Genomic DNA, 20,120 nt, shown 5'->3' on the forward strand with positions numbered 1-20,120 from the left:
AATTCAAACGAGAACTTGCCTTATCCCTGGAATGGCTGTACTTATGGACAGTGATCCACAGAGAGAGGAGGACATTCCTGCCAAGACTCTTTTTGGGAGCAGGATTGAAGATCAGGAGAGAGATTCTGCTGTGCCTGCAAGGCCTGGCTAAACACCGCCTGCAGCGGCCCAGGTGACCACTCTAAGAGCTTACCCATCAGGGAGGCCCACTTCTCAATGAGCCTGGTCCCCTTGGTGCTTGGAATCTGAAAACCATGAATTCCCCTCTCCATCCTGTCCCCTGCTGACACTGTGCAATCTCAGCAGTGACCACCTGCTGTAACTTAAAAGACAAGCAAAACCCCTCTTATTCTACCACTTGGGCTTCCCTCTGACCCATGCCCCCCACCACCCTGTGACTGCCAAGTGGAAGGGGCCTTCTTTCTTCTACTTCTGTCTCCCACTTTCTGGAGGCTACACACTAAACAATTCCTTAATCTTTCATCAGGTCTTGCCTGACCTCCCATTCCAAATTCTCGTCCCCTATTCACCGCAGCAGTCACTCCTCGAAGTTTCAAAGCCCATACCGATGCATTGACAGCTTTCCACAGACTCAGCCACTGTTGCTGTTCCCCAGTGTACAACATATCTTAGACTCATCCATGCGTCTCAAGCACTCCATATACCTACGCCTAATTGAGACTACCAATGTGCTTAACACAGAGAAGGGGAAAGCACTACCAGGGAGCAAACCTAGTGTTTTGTGTTCCATGACGGACTAGTAGATTCGCCTGGGCCTCAGTTTTTTCTGTTCCTTTACCCCACGACTTAGGATGTCAGTCTGTTGCTGGGTCAAAGTTACCCCCTACGAGGAGACAGAGGAAGACCCCAGCTTCATCCTGCGCAATCCGCAACCCCCAGCTAACTCGAAGCTGGACTCAATTAAGTAGGAGATCTTCCTGAAGCAGCAATCGGGGACAAAGATCAGGCCTGGCCAAGGACGGTCCTCCTCTTGAATAACAAACTGCAATTCCATCCATTACTCTTGCCATCCACTAAACGAAAAAAATCTGCATCTTCTTGTTAAGGAAAAATTCTCATGGATTCTCTAAAGGTAGCCCAAAATATCCCCTCCCTCATTTCTATGTCTGGCTCTCCTTCCTACAGAAATGCAGCCAACACTTCCACTGTCTGGGCGGCGGCGTGGGGGAGAGGGAGTTCACTGGAGCATATGCATGAAAAAGTCTCCTTCAGAGCACACGATTAATCCCAATAATTAACCACCACCAAGAACCACTGAACAAATCATGAACCTTGTGTTGCGGAGCAGTGTGCTGCATGGAGTACATAGTTTCAATGCCTTGTCAGCGGTAGAAAAAGCTATATAAATGCAAATACAGTTACTATGTTCTTCCTCTTCATACCTAGCTCCCACAAATTGGGTGACTTTCTGGGAGCATGAGTTGAGGGCGAGGAGAGAACATTGTCACTGTGTTGTAGGAACATGAAACGGATATAAAAATAGGTTTGCGTCTTGGAAAAGAATATAAAGTTATGTTAGTACTTTAATGGGCACGCAAACATTACACAGTCTTTAGCACCAGTTTTATTACGCTTTTGAATTTCAGGTCCATTAAGGTCAAACAATATGAAGAGCTTCTGAACTGTATGAAAAAATTCATAGTTAAAAAAATTATTCTCCAGGGCTTTCTGGGTAGAGCCTCTGGTCCCAGCATGGCTTCTGTGTTGCACACCAGTATCCAGACCCCCAGTGGTCTGAATACTGTGGTCCTCCACTCCTTCACATCCTTAAGAACTCCATTCTGGGGTTGGTCCCTCTTGCAGTTTCAATAGACATGGCTCAGCCTAGAGTGTGCTTGTCGAAGAGGTACTCTGCCATACCCGCCTGGCTGCTGGCGCCCAGCTTACGCAAGCTAGTGATGTGGTCACCCAGGTTCTTCATGGTGTCCACACTGCTGGTCAGGAACGGAGAGTCCAAGAAATCACACATCTGTAGACATAAGAGCAGGTGTAGAGGGAAATTAGCAATGCCCTGGAGGTTACACAATAAGCTAGTTGTACATATGATCCAGCGGATCGCTGTGACTAGCTGCAAACCCACATTTCGCCTACTTCACCGAGCTTCACCTGCTGTGCACACGCCCTTCCGCTAAGAGTGTCTTTTGTTCACAACCCAAACTGATTTCCAACCTCCTCCTCCTCCTCCTCCTCCTCCTCCCCTCTTATTTTATTTGAAATAAATAGAAGTTGGGCCCAAGAAATTTTTTCAAGGGGGCAGCCACTGGGACATCTACTAATCCCGTTGGGTGTCAGCACGCCTTGTTGCTGACTGTTTGTGCACAGATGGATTCTCCTGGCTGTGGCCATACACTACTCAAACTAAATCACCCTGTGCACTGTATTGGGCCAAATGTGGCCAGGAACGCATGCAACTTTTGGGGGCTTTTAATTGGAAATGGCTGGTCTGAAAGTGGCAGCCATGCACTGCACTCCAGCCAATTAAAACTAAGAAATTGTGTCCATGCTTTTCAGATTATTGATTTGCTAGCAAAGGGTATGGGTCTGACTGGGTATGGAGAGCGTGGGTAGTCATGCAGTAAAAATAAACTTGGTTTCCCTATGTACAGCAAATGCTTTACATGGAACCTTGAGGTTACACACACCCACACACACACACACACACACCCCTACACACACACACACACACACCCAGATTCAGTGATAAGTGCAGCAGACTCAAGCTGTCACGCTGCAGCTGGAGCCTATAACCTGCAGCAGGTAGTTTCCATTTATTCTCTCACTCGTTATGCAACTGAGATCTTAATGCTAGGGCAGATTTAAAAGGCTTTAATTTTAATATACCCACCTGGTTGCAAGATCAGGAAACTAAAAGCGTCTGCAGGATCTGGGACCTCACCGAAAGGAAAGTTAGTGATTGCTGAAAGAACATAGTCATCTACAGATGAGGGAGGTCAGGGGACCCTGGACATTCCCACAGATGGTGAAAAGTGTGATAGGAGAGGCTTAATATTCTCCCTCCTGTCTCACCATTGTCAGAGCTCTTGGTGAAGGGCATTCGAGGCGGCCAGACAGAGCACTGACATTCAGGAAGCATAAGTATGTGGTGAAGTGATTGTTAGTACACCACCACTAGGCGCTATGTGCCAGAGCCGAGAACTGGCAAACACAGGCACAAATTAAGCACCGCCCCCACCTCACATTAATAATTAGCTGAAAACTGCTTTACCACGTATAGCCTTGCCTTAATGCACATGCTCAGTAGTTCTTTAAGGTTTAAATGTGTGCACCACCAAGCCTGCTATACAGCTACCGTATTTTTAACCAGCTTTGCTGCAAGGATAATCTGAACCCTGGGCAAAATGACAATTTGCCTTTTTATTATAATCGGCAGTCCTTTTGGGGCAGGGTCATAAGGCAGCTGCCTACACTGGCCTTGATGGGTCTGGTGGATTAGTGGACTAATGGTCCAATGTAAGGGCTTGCGTTCGTCCTCATGGTCACAGGTTCAAATCCTTCTTATGTCAATCGAATGAGTACCAATGAGTTGGGTAACAAAATACATCTTTTATTCAGCTGCAAGATGCACTTGGGGGAACGTGCGCTTTACAAATGCACATGTGTTGTTTACAAAAATCTGCTCTGTACCTGGAACATGGCTGGGCCCATATTAGGGTGACTGGGAGCCACACATTTGCCGGGACAGTCCCAGTTTTTTTTTACCAGCTCTTCCAGCAAATTTCAACAAATTGCTCTGTCACGGTTTTCAGAGGGAGTCGACTGAAAACAGTGGGAGGCACGTTTGTGTGTCCCAAAGCAGGACTAATTAGGAGCGGTTATCAGAAAGCAATTTAATTAATACGTATTCTACTGGGTTTAAAAACGCATTTAATCTATTCACTTAATGCCTTGTTCTGTTTATCTTATGTTGCCGAGTGCTGTCACTAAAGTCATTCTGTGCCCCATGGCTGATGTAAAATTGTAGCCCTTTCATTTTTGCAAAATGTCCCGGTTTTTGGTTTTTAAAATCTAGTCATACACTGCTCCAGGCATGGATATAATCAGGGTCACTGGAATTATGAGATTGTGCGTCACCTGCGATTTTCGCATAGTTATAAATTTGCCGCATTTGCCACATAATCCATCATCTGTTAAATAACTAGCAGATTTTAATTTTCAAAAAAAACATTTGCTTCTAGCTTAAACGGTTCAAGTTACAAAAAACGCAGCGACTGGTTTAGTCGCCCAGTGGAAGACCCTTTGCAAAACTGTTCACCTTTCTGTAGATTTTTGCTGTGTGTGGGCGTTAAACTGGTACTAATGAATTGCAAATAATGCCCAGGTAGTCTTAACAAGTTTAAAAATGATGAAATAATGAAGTAATAGTATGCCAAAACGTGCCACCTAATTTGCCTTTGCTTTCCGGCTCTCTGCTGCCGCATAATTCCAGTAACCCTGGATATAATACAGTGTCTTAAATGGAGCCAGTCACATCAAAAGTGGAAGTATTACCGCAGGTTACAAATAAGGACAAGGATTGTACTCACGTGGGGGTCATTCTTATCCCCAGCCAGTCTATGCAGGTCCAGCACCGCCTGGTTCACCGTCTTCTCCAGCTGCAGAGCCACCTCCATGGCCTCCAGCCCGCTGCCCCACTCATCCCGGGCCGGCTTCTGTGAGAGAGACAGAAAGAAGAAAGCTAGGACAGCAGGCCTGGAACATACTCCTTCAGCTCTAAAGACAGACCTCAAGCCACTTCTTGGAGACCACGGAGCAGATCCAACATCCTATAAGGTACGAAAGGCTCACACATGCATCTTAGAGGTTCATGCTATTAGCATGCAAGCAGTGTGCACACACAAGACCAACTGTGCAAACACATGAGTAGAAGTCAGTACCAACATGTCAAAAGAAAAGCTCTGGTGGACATAAGCACATCATTTTGTGAAGCCTCTTAAGTACATACATAGACACACCACCAGGCATGACCTGGAAGAGAGCACAGGTTAGCACGTGCAGTTTAGTAGATGGACAAAATACCCAATATGTGTTTGTGTCCAACCGAAACAGATTTTAAGAGCACTGGGAGAAGGTAAACGTAATGAAAAAGTATGGTATGGAAAAGTGGTTAGTTGTCACCTCCACCCATATTCCTATTTACATGCTGGTTTTAGAGAGCCCTCACTGCATTGGATCACAGGCCTTATTAGTGTCAATAAATATAAACATAGTTTAAAACAGCCTTGTGAATTGCACTGATGTTGAGGTACTGGTACATCCCACACTACAGTAAATACATTCTGGCCCATCATAGGCATATCAACACAACTTGGCTGAGCTGCGCTTATGTTCAGTGTGTGTACAGGGTGGTGCTCGGGACATGCACTCATTACATGGACCAAACGGCTTGACTACACACACCATAAAATATCACTCAGTGTTACACGCTTGGCAATCAAATCTCCTACGTAAACAATGAAAACACAACTTTCACACAATTACGGAATCAGAACAACTGGCAGCTATGCCATGCTAATACTTGGCAGCTATACTAATACTAAGTGTGGGTGACATTATGCAGTTTTTGAGGTCGAGTGAGGGCAAGCTTTATAAAGGTTGCTATGTAAAGGACCAGGGGTAGGCACCGGGGAGGAGGAAAGAGTTTTGGGTGCGAAGGTAGAGAGTGGTATGAATACTGATGAGGTCACCACCATAATCAAGGAACCGTTGCATAGCAAAGAGTTGAAGATTAAGACGTTGCCTTATATGGGTGTCACAAAGCCATTGGGGGCACATTTGATGTAAGCAACTAAAGAACAGATTTGGAAGGGGGAGTATGTCGAAATTATTACATAGAGAAGTACGATCCAAAGAGGGTTCCAAGGAAGAGGAATATGAGTTGGCTAAGCCTCCAAATGTCCCTTTAACAATTGAAAATTAGACCGCAGCGTTTCTAATTTATGCTAGCGTGCATTGCGAAAAGTTCCCAGAGCACTGCGTTGCTATTTTTAAATACATGGAGGTCATTAGAAAAGCTCAAATTACTGGTAGTGGTTTTGCGTGGGCTCAATACGATGAGGAGTTTTGGGCCCGCATGGCTTGTGACCCAGAGGCGAAGTGGGGTGTGTTAGATACCGATCTTTTGCAACGAACGATGGGAGCCTCAGCTGGGGGTAAGACTATTTTCACAGCTAGTGGTTTGCCTCAACTTTACTGGCCCTTTATGGGGAAGCCCACCCGGGGAGGGGTGGGAAATGCAGCAGCAGCTCAGCCTGGGGTTGGAACATGCTGGGATTTTAACAAAGGACTGTGCACCAGAGAATATTGCAGATTCGGGCACGAGTGTTAACAGTGTGGTAAAAAAAATCCACTGGTCAAGTGCTGGGGAACAGGGAGTGCAGGCAGTCAGCAGTGGCAGCGGCCAGTGCTCCAGGCACCTCACAGCTGCGGCCCTTGTCAAAAGAATCTGAAATCGGCTGATGAAGAAAAATGAAATAGTGCAAGCCAAACTGGACAAGGAATAGCGGGAAGGGAGAATGGCACGCCCATTTGAGGACTGGCCTTTGGAGAAATTGATTGTGTCACCAATTGGGGTAGTTCCCAAGAAGGAGGCAGGTCAGTACAGGTTAATTCAACACCTATCATGGCCGGAGGGGTCTTCAGTCAATGATTTGATTGATGAGGAGGCGGCGGCCTCTGCGTCATATTCCTCGGTTGACGTTACCATGTCACTAGTGGTGACCGTGGGCGCAACTGCAGAAATGGCAAAATGCGATATAAAATCTGCATTTAGATTGCTTCCAGTCCATCCAGATGATTGGAATCTTCTGCGGATCCATTTTGCTGGTAAATGGTACGTGGACAAAGCACTGCCAATGGGTTGTTCCATGTCTTGTGCTCTTTTTGAGTCTTTCAGCACCTTCTTGCAATGGTTTTTCACACAGCGCACTGGTCATGAGTTAGTTACACACTATTTGGACAATTTCTTTTTCGTTGATTCCCCAGGCTCCATGGAGTGCCAGGTAACTCTGGACACGTTCCAAGAGCTCATGGAAGAACTTGGGGTGCCATTGGCGCCAGAAAAGACAATGGGTCCTTGCGCGACCATGTCGTTTTTAGGAATTGAAATTAAATCAGTGGCAATGCAGGCTCGCTTGCCCGTTGAAAAGAAGGTGAAGATGTTGGAGCTCTTGGCGATAATGTTCGCAAAGCAAAAAATGACAGTGAAAGAAGTACAAGTTCTGCTGGGACACCTTAGCTTTGCATATAGGGTGGTCAGGGTGGGTAGGACTTTCTGCAGGCGTCTGGGGCGGGCAATGTCCGGTCAGCATTTGCCCCATCACCATGTCAGCTGGGTTAAGGAAGATCTTCGGATGTGGTCAGTCTTTTTGCATTAATTCAATGGTGTTCCTTTAGCCAGGGAGGAAGACTGGGAATGGGACGTTCAAATGTTCTCAGACGCAGCAGGCAGTGAAGGTTTTGGCCTATATTTGCAAGTCAGGTGGTGTGCTGAAAAGTGGCCGGACCAGTGGAAAGAAGGTGGGAGGAGCATTGCCTTTTTGGAACGGTTTCCTGTGCTGGTGGCATTGGCATTGTGAGGTCAGGATTTGGCCCATAAGAAGGTTTTGCTTCGGATTGATAATATGGCCGTGGTGGACATCATTAACAAACAGTCGGCCAGAGATTAACAGATCTTGAAATTGCTGCGAGTCTATGTTAGGTTGCCTCAGATTTAACATCAGCTTTAGGGCCCTACACATTCCCGGAGTGAACAAAGACTTTGCGGATGCTTTGTCTCGTTCGCAGTGGGAGAGATTCCATGGGCTTGCCAGGGACGTGGACAGGACACCGACCCCCATGCCGGACCATTTGTGGTACGTAGGCAACGTAGGGTCATACAACTGGTGGTAGGTTCTTTGTCGGCATCCACTCGGGCTGCTTATGCGCTGACTTGGAAGACATTTTTGGCGTCAGGTGCTGGGGTCGGGTTGAGGCGGTCTGAAGAGGTTATTTAGTTCATTTTTTATTTGATGGACAAAGGCTTGTCTAGAGTGACGATAGCTGGTAAGCTGTACAAAAGGGGGTGGTGATGGACGGAGCATCTGAATCAATCAAACACTCACACCCAGTCAAAAGATCTGGGTTTAATCCATCACCGTTCTTTAGCCCACTCCGCCACCCCAGTTCAGACATGGCTATATGCAAATCAGTCTGACCCGTTGACTCATGGGAACAGTCCAGCCCGAACTGCCAAGCCATGTCTTCCCTGGACCGGAAACAAGCTTCAGAGGACCGGTTTCTGGCATTCCAGCCGTCTTCAGCCCGGCTTGCTTGAATCCAGTGGCAAAGTGAGCAAGGGACTCACGTCTGAGCATACCCTGCCACACTTATGGCGGCCAAAAGCGGTACAAAAGGGGGTGGTGATGGACGGAGCATCTGAATCAAACGCTCACACCCAGTCAAAAGATCTGGGTTTAATCCAGTTTAATCTAGTTCTTGGCAGTTCGGGCTGGACTGTTCCCATGAGGCACAGGGTCAGACTGATTTGCATATAGCCATGTCTGAACTGGGGTGGCAGAGTGGGCTAAAGAACGGTGATGGATTAAACCCAGATCTTTTGACTGGGTGTGAGTGTTTGATTGATTCAGATGCTCCGTCCATCACCACCCCCTTTTGAACCGATAGCTGGTAAGCTGGCAGGTGTTGCTTCTATGGGGAAACTCCTTTTGGGTTACGCGCCTTCTGTAGGGGAGGTGGGGCGGAGAATGTTGGAAGGTTGAGCCAGGGAGCGGAGCGGTCAGTTCGGAGTCCATTGTCGTGGCAGACTTTAGCCAGGATTTTGGAAGTGTTGCCGGTAGTCTGCAGAGAGTCTTTTGAGGCATGCCTTTTTTCCTCCCTCATGGCATGGATGTTTTTTGGAGCGTTTAGAGTTTGAGTTGTTAGGTTCCAAGTTAATTCTAGGCGTCCGGTGGCAGGATGTGCATTTGTCTGATAGATCTGTACAACCAAATATGAACTCCTCCAAGACAGACCAAAAGAGTAGGGGTAAGGGGATTTGGTTAGAGGCGGCCTCCCCGATGTGGACGTACCTGTTGCATTGGGCCCGGCATTTGTGGATGCTCTCCAGTGGGGGTGTTGAGGCCAGCGTTTTTCAGCATGCAGATGGGTCAAGGGTTACGGAATATCAGTTACGCATGGTGCTTCGTAAGGCTTTGCGGGGTATTGGTCTTGATGGGGTGCAGTATGGTACTCATTCTTTTCGGATCGGGGCTGCGACCGATGCACACAATCGGGGTTGGTCTAGACAGGACATCATGCGCTTAGGGCGTTTGTCGTCTAACTGCTTTCAGGGCTATGTGGTAAACGATGTGGGTGGGGGGGTGAGGGGTGGGGGGGGGATGGGGAGCACTTGAGTCACCTGTTTTGCCGCAAGTTTGATATTGCTTTTCTCGCTTTAGGTTCAGTGGCTGGCCCCCGTGCGGGGGAAATGACCATCTGGATTGTTGGGCATTCCTTCGTAAAATGGGCTCATGTTAAAGCATGCCGCAGTTATTTTGGGTCTTTACTGGGTTTTAATGAGCATTTGTTTAATGTTGTGTAGAAGGGGAAAGGAGGGATGCTATGGAGGGAACTGATTCCTGCACTTAACTCGTGGTTGGTTGGGGGCGGGTGCCCAGATATATTGTGGGCGAGAACGATGTGTGGAGTCAAAGGTGTTGTTTTATTGAGGGTAATGAAATGAGATTTCACTTTATTGAAGGAACAGTGGTCAGGTTGCCATGTACTGTGGACGGAACTGGTTCCTCGCAGAGTTGGAGGGGTGCGCTCAAACCTAAGGCTATTGATAGGGCGCGCAAAAAGATAAACCTGGAGGTTTCCAGATTTTGCAGAGGTCTGGGTTTTGGTAGAGTGATTCATAGAGACATTCGTTTTGATGCCGTTGAGTTTTTTCGGAGTGATGGGGTACATCTATACAGGGTAGGTATGGATTTATATCTCTTGGAGCTTAGGAAAGTTCTGTCTCAGTGTTTGAAGGTGCAGGATTTGGCTTCTTCAGTGATTCGGCTCTGGTATTTCATTCCTTCTTTCCGTGTTTGGGGGGGCAGAAACGGGGGGGGGGGGTGGGGGTCTAGTCTTTCTCCCCCTCCCCGCTTTCTGGGTGGCGGGGGTCAGTGGAGTTTTTGCCAGGATTGACAGGATTGTGGTTGTTCTTTTGCTTGATTGTGTCATTGTCAGGGTGAGTTGGGCATGTTAAGTTGTGGGGGTGTTCCATGGGTTGGGGGGGGACCATCATTTGGTAAGGGGCAAGCAGGGGATTTTGTGTAATGGTTTGAGGGATTGGTTAAGTTTAAATGTTGACGCAGGGATTTGCATGGTTGGTATTTTGTAATGATGTAATGTATGGGTGGGGCGGGGCCAATGACGTATTAGGGGTGGGGGCAGGGTTCGGGGCGGGGTTCGGGGGTTAAGGAAATGTGTTATTTAGTGAGGTTAAGTTTTGTAAGGAGTTTGCCGAGGTTTTATATTTTGTTAATGTGCACTTCAAGTCACTGGTATTTTAAATTACTTGTATGTGTGCAGCGCCTGCCTCAGCTGCTCTCCTGAGGCGCAGCTTGCCCGGTGCTGCGGCAGGATGGGCAGGTGCCGCACTCCTAGTCAGTTTGAATCATAATTTACTTATGTGTTGGGCACTGCAGCCTCATCCTCCCGATGGTCTACAAGCATCAGATCTGGCAGCTCGCTCAGCAGTGAAAACAGCTGAGGGGAGGCTATGTGGTGACCGGGCGCTGAGCCCCGTCCCAGGTGGGAGCTCTGTGACAAGGCCAGGGCTGCAGCAGTACAGTAGGAAAACTGTAAATTCTAAACACATATGACAAAGCCATGCGATGTCCCCTCGCTAATATTTCGTGTTTCACTGCACTACACTTACATGCCTGGCCGCCTGCTACTCACGTTTCACTGTTTCTTTCATGGTTCAGTGCATTGGCCACTCAAAATGTTCAGCCCATGTTATTTGCAGATTTCAATTCTTGTGGTGTGCCATTCATGTTAGATTGCCTACCATTCAGAAGTTTCAATGCATGGCATTCACGTTTCAGTACACACATTTCGTAGGTTCAGTTGTATGCCATTCTGGTTTCAATTAATGGTATTCACGTATTTCATTAATTCTGTCATTCACGCTCCACTGTATGTCCACCATGTATCTGGTGCATGTCATGAACATGAAGCAAGTGGATCTCGGGTTCACTTTTCATTGCAGCAAATCTTGAAAGTCAAATCCGCCTGGATGTCAGAAGTATTCCTATTACTGAGCTTACTTTTTTTCTTTTAAAGTTGCAGGACATGTTTACCTTACAGTGCATTGCATCTAAACCTTTCGGTTTTCATAGCTCTGTCACATTGTCAAAAACAAAATTATATATATTTCTGAAGCGCTGTATTGGCATGGCGTCATCCTGGTATGAAAATGCCAGTCTGACTCAATGGACTAAGGCTTTGTCTGGAGACGTCTGAATGATTATATTTATTGGCAGGCTGAGGCAGCCGAGATCAGCGCTGGGGTCTCACATTCTGTTTGTTTGGTTGGTCAGTAGATTCCTGGTGGAGCGCCTGGACAGACGGTCATGACGCTGCATTCATTTGAGCACAGTCAGTGCAGGCTGGCCAAGTCATGGATCGGTTTAATTGTTTCTGGTTATGCATTTAACAGTATGATCAGGTTACAAGGGCACTAGGTCAGTGGCCTTCCATTTATGGTGATTTGCAGCAGTTTTATGATCTTGTTAGAGTTTCTCGTTGCTCAAAGGGTTGTAATTTCCGCTATTTATATATTTTCCTCTTCTTCGTTGCTAGATTTTTGCTCGCAAGAAAGGGTCACTCATGGTCTTTGAATGCCACTCATAATTACATTGAAATTATGAAAATGTCACACATAAGCAATCTGAAACCTTGGCAGCTGTGGGCTTATAAGCAACACCCATATTACATTCAAACTAAAAAGGGAACGCCTTCAATCGGATTGTGTTTTACTGGGTTTATCCTTTTCCTCCCTTTGTCACTACTGAGTGACTTGCTGACAGATATAAAACAGGTCAACCAGAGGTGGCATTTAAACATTTGTACATGCCAGCAATCTTTTACACTACATAAAAAGGCACCATGGGCCTGCAGTTCGATCATTGCCTATGGTGAAGTGAGATTTTCTGACCTCCATTTAAAATCATTTTTAGGTCTCGCCTGTCGATGCGCATCGAGCTTGCGAGACTATGGGGGCTTAAACACTCTTTAACCAACTTGCAAGGAATCGTGGCGATTCCTTGCAGTGCCCGTGAAATTTAAGCTCAATGCGCATGCGCATTGAGCTTAAAAGCGCGTGCACATGCCCCCAGCCGCCTGCCTTGCCCACTCTCTCTCACAGCCTCCCCCCAGCTCCGCCCCCTCACTTTTCCCCTACTCTCCTCCCCCCTCCTCCTCCTACTCTCTTCCCCCCCTCCTCCTCCTCCTCCTCTCCTCCCCTGCCTGCCGTGTCGCACCTCTCCCCGCTCCTCCCCCTCCCCTGCCCGCCGTGTCGCAGAACACAGAAGCTTGTTATTTTATAGCTGCTCAGTTGGAGGGGCGAGTTTTGGATGATGATACCAAGCGTTTGGCACGTTGAACGGGTAACTCCTCGTAGTTCTCTATACGTCGATCATTTGCATTTGAAAGTTTTCTAATCGCTACACACATGGTCTGCCTAAAGTGGATGCGGGGTTGTGGATCATATTGTGCCTACTGGTAGACTGAGATTCACACGGTCCCAAGGAGTCACAGTGTGTGGGACCTTTTATGCCAATTCGGACAGAGGCAACTACAAATAGTTTGCTTAGTTTTTGAGCCCACGTTTACATTTTCTTAAATGAAATTGGCGTGTTTGTTTTGGCTGTGTTTCAGACTCGCATCCCATAGGTTCCCTTTGCAACAATGCGTTAAATTATAACGCAAGAGTACCACTTAATTATAAATGGACTGTACATGCGTCGAATGTATAGTCTTTGCACCCTCTCCCCCATGACCAACCCCAGCGGTAGTAGACTGAAAGCTTCCCACTCACGTATCGTGGTGCCTTTCCGTCATTCAGATATCCAGCTGGTAAGTTGCATATTTCATTCGTTTAGAATTGCCGATGTGGTCGTCATTCAGCGCTTTTAAGAACTCCTTATTTTTAGAATTCCAAACTAAGTACTTATTTTCAGAATACTGTCAGTTGCAAACAGTTAAAATTTGACTACTTCAAGATGTTCGTTTTTCAACTGGATCATGCACCACATTTTGCTTTATTTATTTTGTGTTGTAACTATAAATATTGAGATCGTATACTGATTTTGCGTTTTTCAGTAGAATCCGGTATTGTGTAGACCAGATCAGCCACGGAAGGCTGTAAATATGTTGTTTATAAAAGTAACCCGAGTGGTGTTCCCAAATTTAATCGCCAACAGTAGAAATGAAATAGACACAGAGAAGTACTTCAAGTGCCAGAGAACTTATTTTATTTGTAATTCTTTTGCATTGGCTACAGGAAACAAAAATGCTAAAGATTTACAAAAAAAAAAACCATAAACAATTCTAAAAGCACTAACTCTAATGATGCGAGACCTATTGCATTTCCAATGCTTGTTTTAAAATATCTGCTCCCTTCTCGTACTACTGCTCACCAGTATGGGCTACTCTCCTGTCTGGAATGAAACAGTGGCGGTCAGTGTTCGATGGCTACTGCAATGCAATCGAGTAACATCGCAGAATCATACCAATGCAGAGTTTTATGAACACTCATGGACTGAAACTGGTGCGCAAACTTCAATACACCAGGTTCAGTCTGCAGCCTCTACCAGACAGTTGTACAGCTCGGGATAGGAGTGGGGGAGTGGTGGGTCTGGGAGGCTTGCTTACCCATCCCAAACTGTGACTAGCAATGAAAGGGTGAGGTGTAATAGCGCCAGTGTTCGATTGACGCTTAGCCCCTGGTGCTACAGTGCTTCAGACTGAAGTACCCGGGACTATGTTCATGTCCTTGTAGGTAGGGATTGGTCCGTAGGGTTGCACCCTATGGCTTAGTAGGCTGGTGACCTTACTGGCATCAGGCCTGTGAAATCAGCCTGGTAAATGTTTAAGATGCAACCTGGCTGCACATGCGAATTTATGGATTATAAACTGCTCTCAGCTAGCATCTGACATTATCAGCATGAGCAAATTCCCCTCTTTAACAGCAAAAGAGCTATTTGGAAGAGGAGGAATGAAGGTGGGCCGAGGCCAGACTCTCACGACAAGGAGCCGCTGCTGTTCAATGACACACCTATGTGTTTTGATAGGTCTGGTTCTGTCTTGATATTTCCAGTTCTCTGAAAGTTCTTAAAAATTGGGGAAGGGCCATTCTGCGCAGGTGCTCTGCGTTAATCTATTTTACAGAGCCTTAAGTAGAATTTCCTGGGCTAACTTTCACACAAGGCAATGAGGTCACCTATATATTGGTAGGATAAGGAATTTAGCGCTGGGCTGCAGCATGGAAGCACCAAGAGCAGTGTATGCGATTGCCGAGGCACGTGAGCAGGTGACATTTGATTGCATGTGAGCATTTTGGTTTTCAATAGGCATGAATACAACCTTTGCCGAACTCGGGCGATTACACTCAACTTATCTATAATGCTAATTAACTAACTCTGAAGTATGTTGTACGAGGGAAAATGTACATAATCCTCTGGGATTGCATGTTTATAAGTGCATGTATCCCTAGAGGTACGAATATAATTAACTCCTTCATTCATTTGTTCATTATGAAGGGCACCAGGTGTGTTGGAAGGGACATACACATCCTGAATATTATTACATCAGCTACCCAGGGACATTTATCGGGATTAATTATTTCTTGGAGCTCAGCTCCAGAGAGTCCGTTCCTCATTACTTTGCTGAACAGAATAGATGCAACAGGGTGTGGGGTCTAGTGTGGACCTAGACATAGATTTACATTTCCACAGTGAAGAACATCAGCCTGAAGATCTCAGGTTGGAGAATTTTGGTTTCGGAAAAATTCGAAAAGGTCATGAAAACAAGATTTCCATGAAAAGCAAATGAAATACTAAATCCAGCTCGAATCTCTTTCCAAGTCTAGTTGTGTTAGAGTATATGTATACAAACACACAAAAAAAAAATAGGGGCTTTGGAGCAGTAGCATTTTCAAATATACTAGATATTTCCGTAGTTTCATTACACATGAATACAGTGGTATACAAATCCATATTTCACGGGGAACTGTAAAATGTGGGAAATATTTAGCAGTTGCCTGTGAACTCCGGATTTCATTATCACAATAACAGCTCCCAAACCACACAGCATAGCTTTGAGATAGAAACTACATGCTGGTGAAATCTGCATAGATTGCATATTATGTGGAAAATGGAGTATGTATGCAGTATACGCCAGAGCCAAAGAATCACAAAAATTGATTAACTCACTATTGCCCTTAGTTTTTTATTAACAATTTATTAAACCAAGGTAAATAAAGCTTAAACATTCTAATCCCAAAAGTAAGCAGTATAAAGCTACATTTTGGTTACCGTCATAGTCCTAAATTGCCATCTCAGAGTTCCGGTGACATTTAAAAGCCACTTGACTTCTTGATTTATGGTGTCACCAGAACCCCCTGATGTCAATATTGACCCACATGACACAATTACTCATTATGTATGTGTGAGTATATCTTATTTTTGAAAATAAATACTTGTCAGTTTTGTAGGTTACCAATTGCCCTGATGGGAAGGAGCTGCAAAGGATGTGTAGGAACGAAGTGTTCATAAAAAAAATTACGAAAAATTAAGTTACATTTTTTTAAAAAACACAACAGTATCAAGGGGATGAGAAAAGAGGTAGTGAGTGGCTTCAGGGATGCCAGATAGTATGGGAGAAGGAATGAGCTGCGACTGCCAACTGGTTTTCGCAAAACGGAAAGGAAAAAAAGAAAAAAACAATCATTAATGTGGGTCTTGGAAATAAGGTATAATCAGTAAATGTCAGGCTTCAGTGTCTCCATAAGTGTGTAACTTCTTACCATGAAGCAGGGTGTGTTGGAAGATTTTCTTACAAGCCTCCGAAAGCCACGGATCCTGTAAGCACTGAGCAGGGCTGACATGAAGAGCTGTCCTGCATCCAATACTAAGCTTTTCAAGATGGCGTCTAGCATCACTCCACCAAAACCTTGGAAACAGTATTATGATGGAGAGCAGGGGGATCAGACGGGAAGAACCACAATGCTACTGGCCTTTCAGAGAGCCCAGAAAGTCAGTATAGGCCGGTGTGTAAGAGGGGTTGGGGCAAGGGAGAACAGTACCTCTATGCTCTGCAAGAAGACTCGTCCACCTCGCTCGTTCTGGTACTTGACTAGCTTCTCTGCCAGTTCCCTCTCGCATGCTGAGCGCTCCCGGAAGAAGCGGGAGAAGTTCTGCAGAGCCACGTCATCACGGTCGAAGTAGTTAGACTGGTGAGGGAAAAAAAAAAATACGTGTTAGTAAACATCGCCATATGGAAAACATTACACTAAAGACAAACTAGAAATGAATGACTATCACACTTTCCTCCTCCCTTAAGGACAGCACCCAGAACCTGAAAAAAATGCTGTTATTCTCCCTTTCTAATTAAAGATCAGGAACCCGGGGCCTATTAGAACCTGTACCCACAACCGATGGAACAAATGGAGGTGCCACTTTGCGTTGGACTCCTGAATAGCTTTTGATATCCGAATCGTCCAAGGACACTACGCACCCACCTTCATAGAGTCATGCTTTAGCCTGAAGCATGTCTTTATCCATAGGTAGGGTACCCAGAGAATAAAAGATACATTCGGGTATGCCCAAGAAATGTATTTTTAAACTAACTGGTTCACGGTTCCTGTCCAGTATAACATTTTTATAACAAACTCCCTGCAAAGGTTGAACCCACCTGGGTGGTTTTATCCTGGTCGGTTGAGAAGGATAATACAAACCAGCAGACCACCACCCAAACTGGGTCAATCTTGTACAAAAACAATTATCGAAAATGACAGACAAATACTGCCATGGGTAAGCTAACTGAACCAGGAAATCAGTGTTTATAACGTGCTGGGCCGAACAAAGAACGCAGAGTTCAGGATTGGGTCACAGTGGAGTTTTTAAAATACATTTAATTTTTTGATTAAACTGACTCTGTAACAAGACAATAAAAGTAAATGTTTCTTTGTTACCAGTTAGAGGTAATGTATTAACACCCCTATGTTTCGACAACACAGGAAATTAACTCAAACCCGGGGACCGACATGATAGCCTTACGCCTCCTTTCTTCATGAAAATAAAACTAATTAGATAGGAAACCACCTCTCGTAGCCATGAAAAACAAGCATTTGCAATGTAATAGGTCTCGCATTTATCCCAAGTTGAGCTATTGACATTGTTATTTGCAATGCCTTTTATTTTTAAAACATAAATAAAAGGCATGATCATTTACAATGCAAATTGCATAAACTCAGGTAAATGCGGGACCTATTGCATTGCAAATGCTTGTTTGTCTACTAATAGCATGTTTCAGAGAGACTGGCAAGCTTCTTGTAACACTGCTTGAAAAGAAAATGTGCTGCGTCTTAGCTGTTCAAAGGCTGTTCCCAAGATTTGCCATGCCCTGTGACGTAAGAAGACGCACCGTTCCCCAAGGGACAGGCTAATTAATACAAGACAGCATTGTGCCCTATGTCCGAAATGTTTAATGCCATCCTGGAAAATGAACCAAGAGTCAGTTTAAACTTTGTCCATGCTGCTGCAGGAGCTCCTAATGCAACAGCAGCAAGACCCCCTCCCCCAGGATGTTGTGATGTGTAGAAAAATAGGTTTAAAAAAAAAAAAATGCAAAATTGCCACTTTTATGTAGCTTTCAACCCCTAGCAACAGAACGACAGTTTGCGAAGCCTGAATTTTAGTAGGCGAGGGGGACAGCAGGGAGTGTAAAGATTTGCAGAGTGTCATGAGGCTTTGGTTTTACGATAGAGGTGAAGGCCTGGTGACCTGGGGTGGAAAATGGGGATGGATTGAATAGGAGGCAGAGCCATTGAGTTGGGGCGAGTGCAGGGTGGTAGCCACGCTCTGTAGGATTTGGAGGATTGTATGGGGTGGGTGGGAATGTTGTAGTCTTGAGTAAGGGGGAGCCATGCTTTGAATGGAAGGCTGAATGATGTAGGGTGTGACTAGAAACACCTGGGGGGGGGGGCAGAGCTTGCTCGAGTACAAGATGGACGTATAGCTCTCGAGCTCCGCCAAGCCGACTAATTATCCTCCATAATCCTTGGTCCTACGTTAGCTGGAGACACCGAACATCCGATGCGGACACTGGTGCCGCAGCTCGACACCCGTGGAGCTGTGGAAAATAGCTGAATTCGCCCGCTCCCGGAGGCTTGAGAGGGTCTGCCCGAGGGGAATAGCAGGCCTTGAATCACCGGCCTCCATTAACTGTGCCCCTCGCCGACGTCACCTTGCGTGCGGCGCGCGCCGCCGGACCTGTGACCCAGAGCACTGCTGCAGCCCCGGAGCGACCTGCTGCCACACCTGGCCGGTGAGTGGCGGCCAACACTGCGGCTGCCCATCAGAAGCAGATCTGGCCGGGGAGGCACCGTGTGCCGACTGAGACGGCCCGCGAGGGGGCCCGTCTGGAGGTCGGAGATGAGCTGGGACCTCCCAGGAGGGGACCGATCCTGGGGCCGAAGTTGCAGGAGCTGAGTGGGGGCTCCTTGATTCTGTGGGGAGGCGCGGATGTGGCCATAGTCTGGAGGACGGCAACGAAGCCTGGGCGGAGGTGGCTGAGGACATCGGCATCTGTGGTGGGGCAGTAAGTGCACTGAAACCCCCCCCCCCCACTAATCCAAGTGAACAGGCGTGGCACGACGAACTGAAGTCTGTGAGGGGTTGTGGCGCTATGTTTGCGGAGAGGCGCCACGCGACATAGGAGGCCTGCTGCCAGGTGGTGGTGTGTGGGGCAGGCTAGTGGCCCTGGACACGGAACACTAGTACCCTGGGAGTTACCCAGCTCCTGGTGAGAGCGCGAGGTGCTGTGGCTTGCCCACGGGTGCACCTGGCACTGTGAAGATTGTGGGGGTGGTGACATGAGAAGAGCGACGCCATAGGGAATACTGGATCAGGGAACGCTTGGAAGTTGTTTGCGCTCTTGGATTGCAGCGGGGCAATTATCTCCACCCGGACTCCGCTGTGTACCGCCACCCACTGGTAGCGGAGGAGAGCGGTGTGGGGACGGCCCCTTAGACCCCTGGTTCCAGCACCGAACGCAGCACATTTGACATCGGCGGAGAGGGTGCGAGGCTCCCTTGCGCTCCAAAATGGGGAAACCGGACCGAAATCAAAGTTGCCCTTCTCCCAAACGCGTGCCAAACACAGGACAGCGGCGCGGGGGGCGGCGGCGCCCCTGCACCGGAACAGGAGCAAGATCTACGTTGTATGCTATATGGAGAAGGGCTACAGGAGGGTAGCTCATCCCTAGCAGCCAAGATGGACACGCTTACGTACAGGATGGACAGAATGGGAAAAAGGGTGGATAAGCATGCGAAGAGACTTGACATGTCAGAGAGGAGGCTGACGGAGGTGGGGGAGGCGCAAACACACTGGACACAGAGCACAAACACCTGGGCAGAGTCTTACAATTGCTGCAGGACAAGACGGAGGACTTGGAGGCCCGCTCTCATCGCAGCAAAGTGCGCATCCATGGGCTTCCCGAGACTACCTCAACGGGCAAGATGGAGCCCTTCATTGAACGACTGCTGACCACTCTACTAGGTGAGGGGGTCTTTTCAACCCCATTTATCGTGGAACGCGCCCACCTCACATTGGCTCTACGCCCAAAGCCCGGTGCCCCCCGCGACCAATAATTGCTAAACTGCTAAATTAGAGACAGGGACGCCGCATTACGTATTGCTAGAGAGAAACAGGCCCCAACGTATGAGGGCTCCACCATCTCACTGTATCCTGACTTCACGGCCAAAGCCCAGGAAGCAAGGAAACACTTCATCCCAATGAAAAGACAACTGCGCGATCTGGGGTTGG

General features: G+C 46.9%; 1 protein-coding gene across 1 annotated transcript in view; it reads right to left on the reverse strand.

Annotated features, from left to right (window-relative positions):
- Positions 1-1,534: 1,534 nt before the first annotated feature.
- Positions 1,535-20,120, reverse strand: part of LOC147701535 (ferritin, lower subunit-like) — a 41,661-nt gene continuing 23,075 nt past the window's right edge. The window contains exons 2-4 of the mRNA XM_086928669.1: positions 16,379-16,525; positions 4,566-4,691; positions 1,535-1,990 (exon numbers count right to left, since the gene is read on the reverse strand). Coding sequence (XP_086784795.1) covers positions 1,841-1,990; positions 4,566-4,691; positions 16,379-16,525 — 423 coding nt within the window. The 3' untranslated portion in view covers positions 1,535-1,840. The remainder of the gene's footprint in view (positions 1,991-4,565; positions 4,692-16,378; positions 16,526-20,120) is intronic.

The sequence above is a fragment of the Lissotriton vulgaris genome, chromosome 7 (genome assembly GCF_964263255.1).
Source record: "Lissotriton vulgaris chromosome 7, aLisVul1.2, whole genome shotgun sequence".
Lineage (NCBI taxonomy): Eukaryota > Metazoa > Chordata > Amphibia > Caudata > Salamandridae > Lissotriton > Lissotriton vulgaris.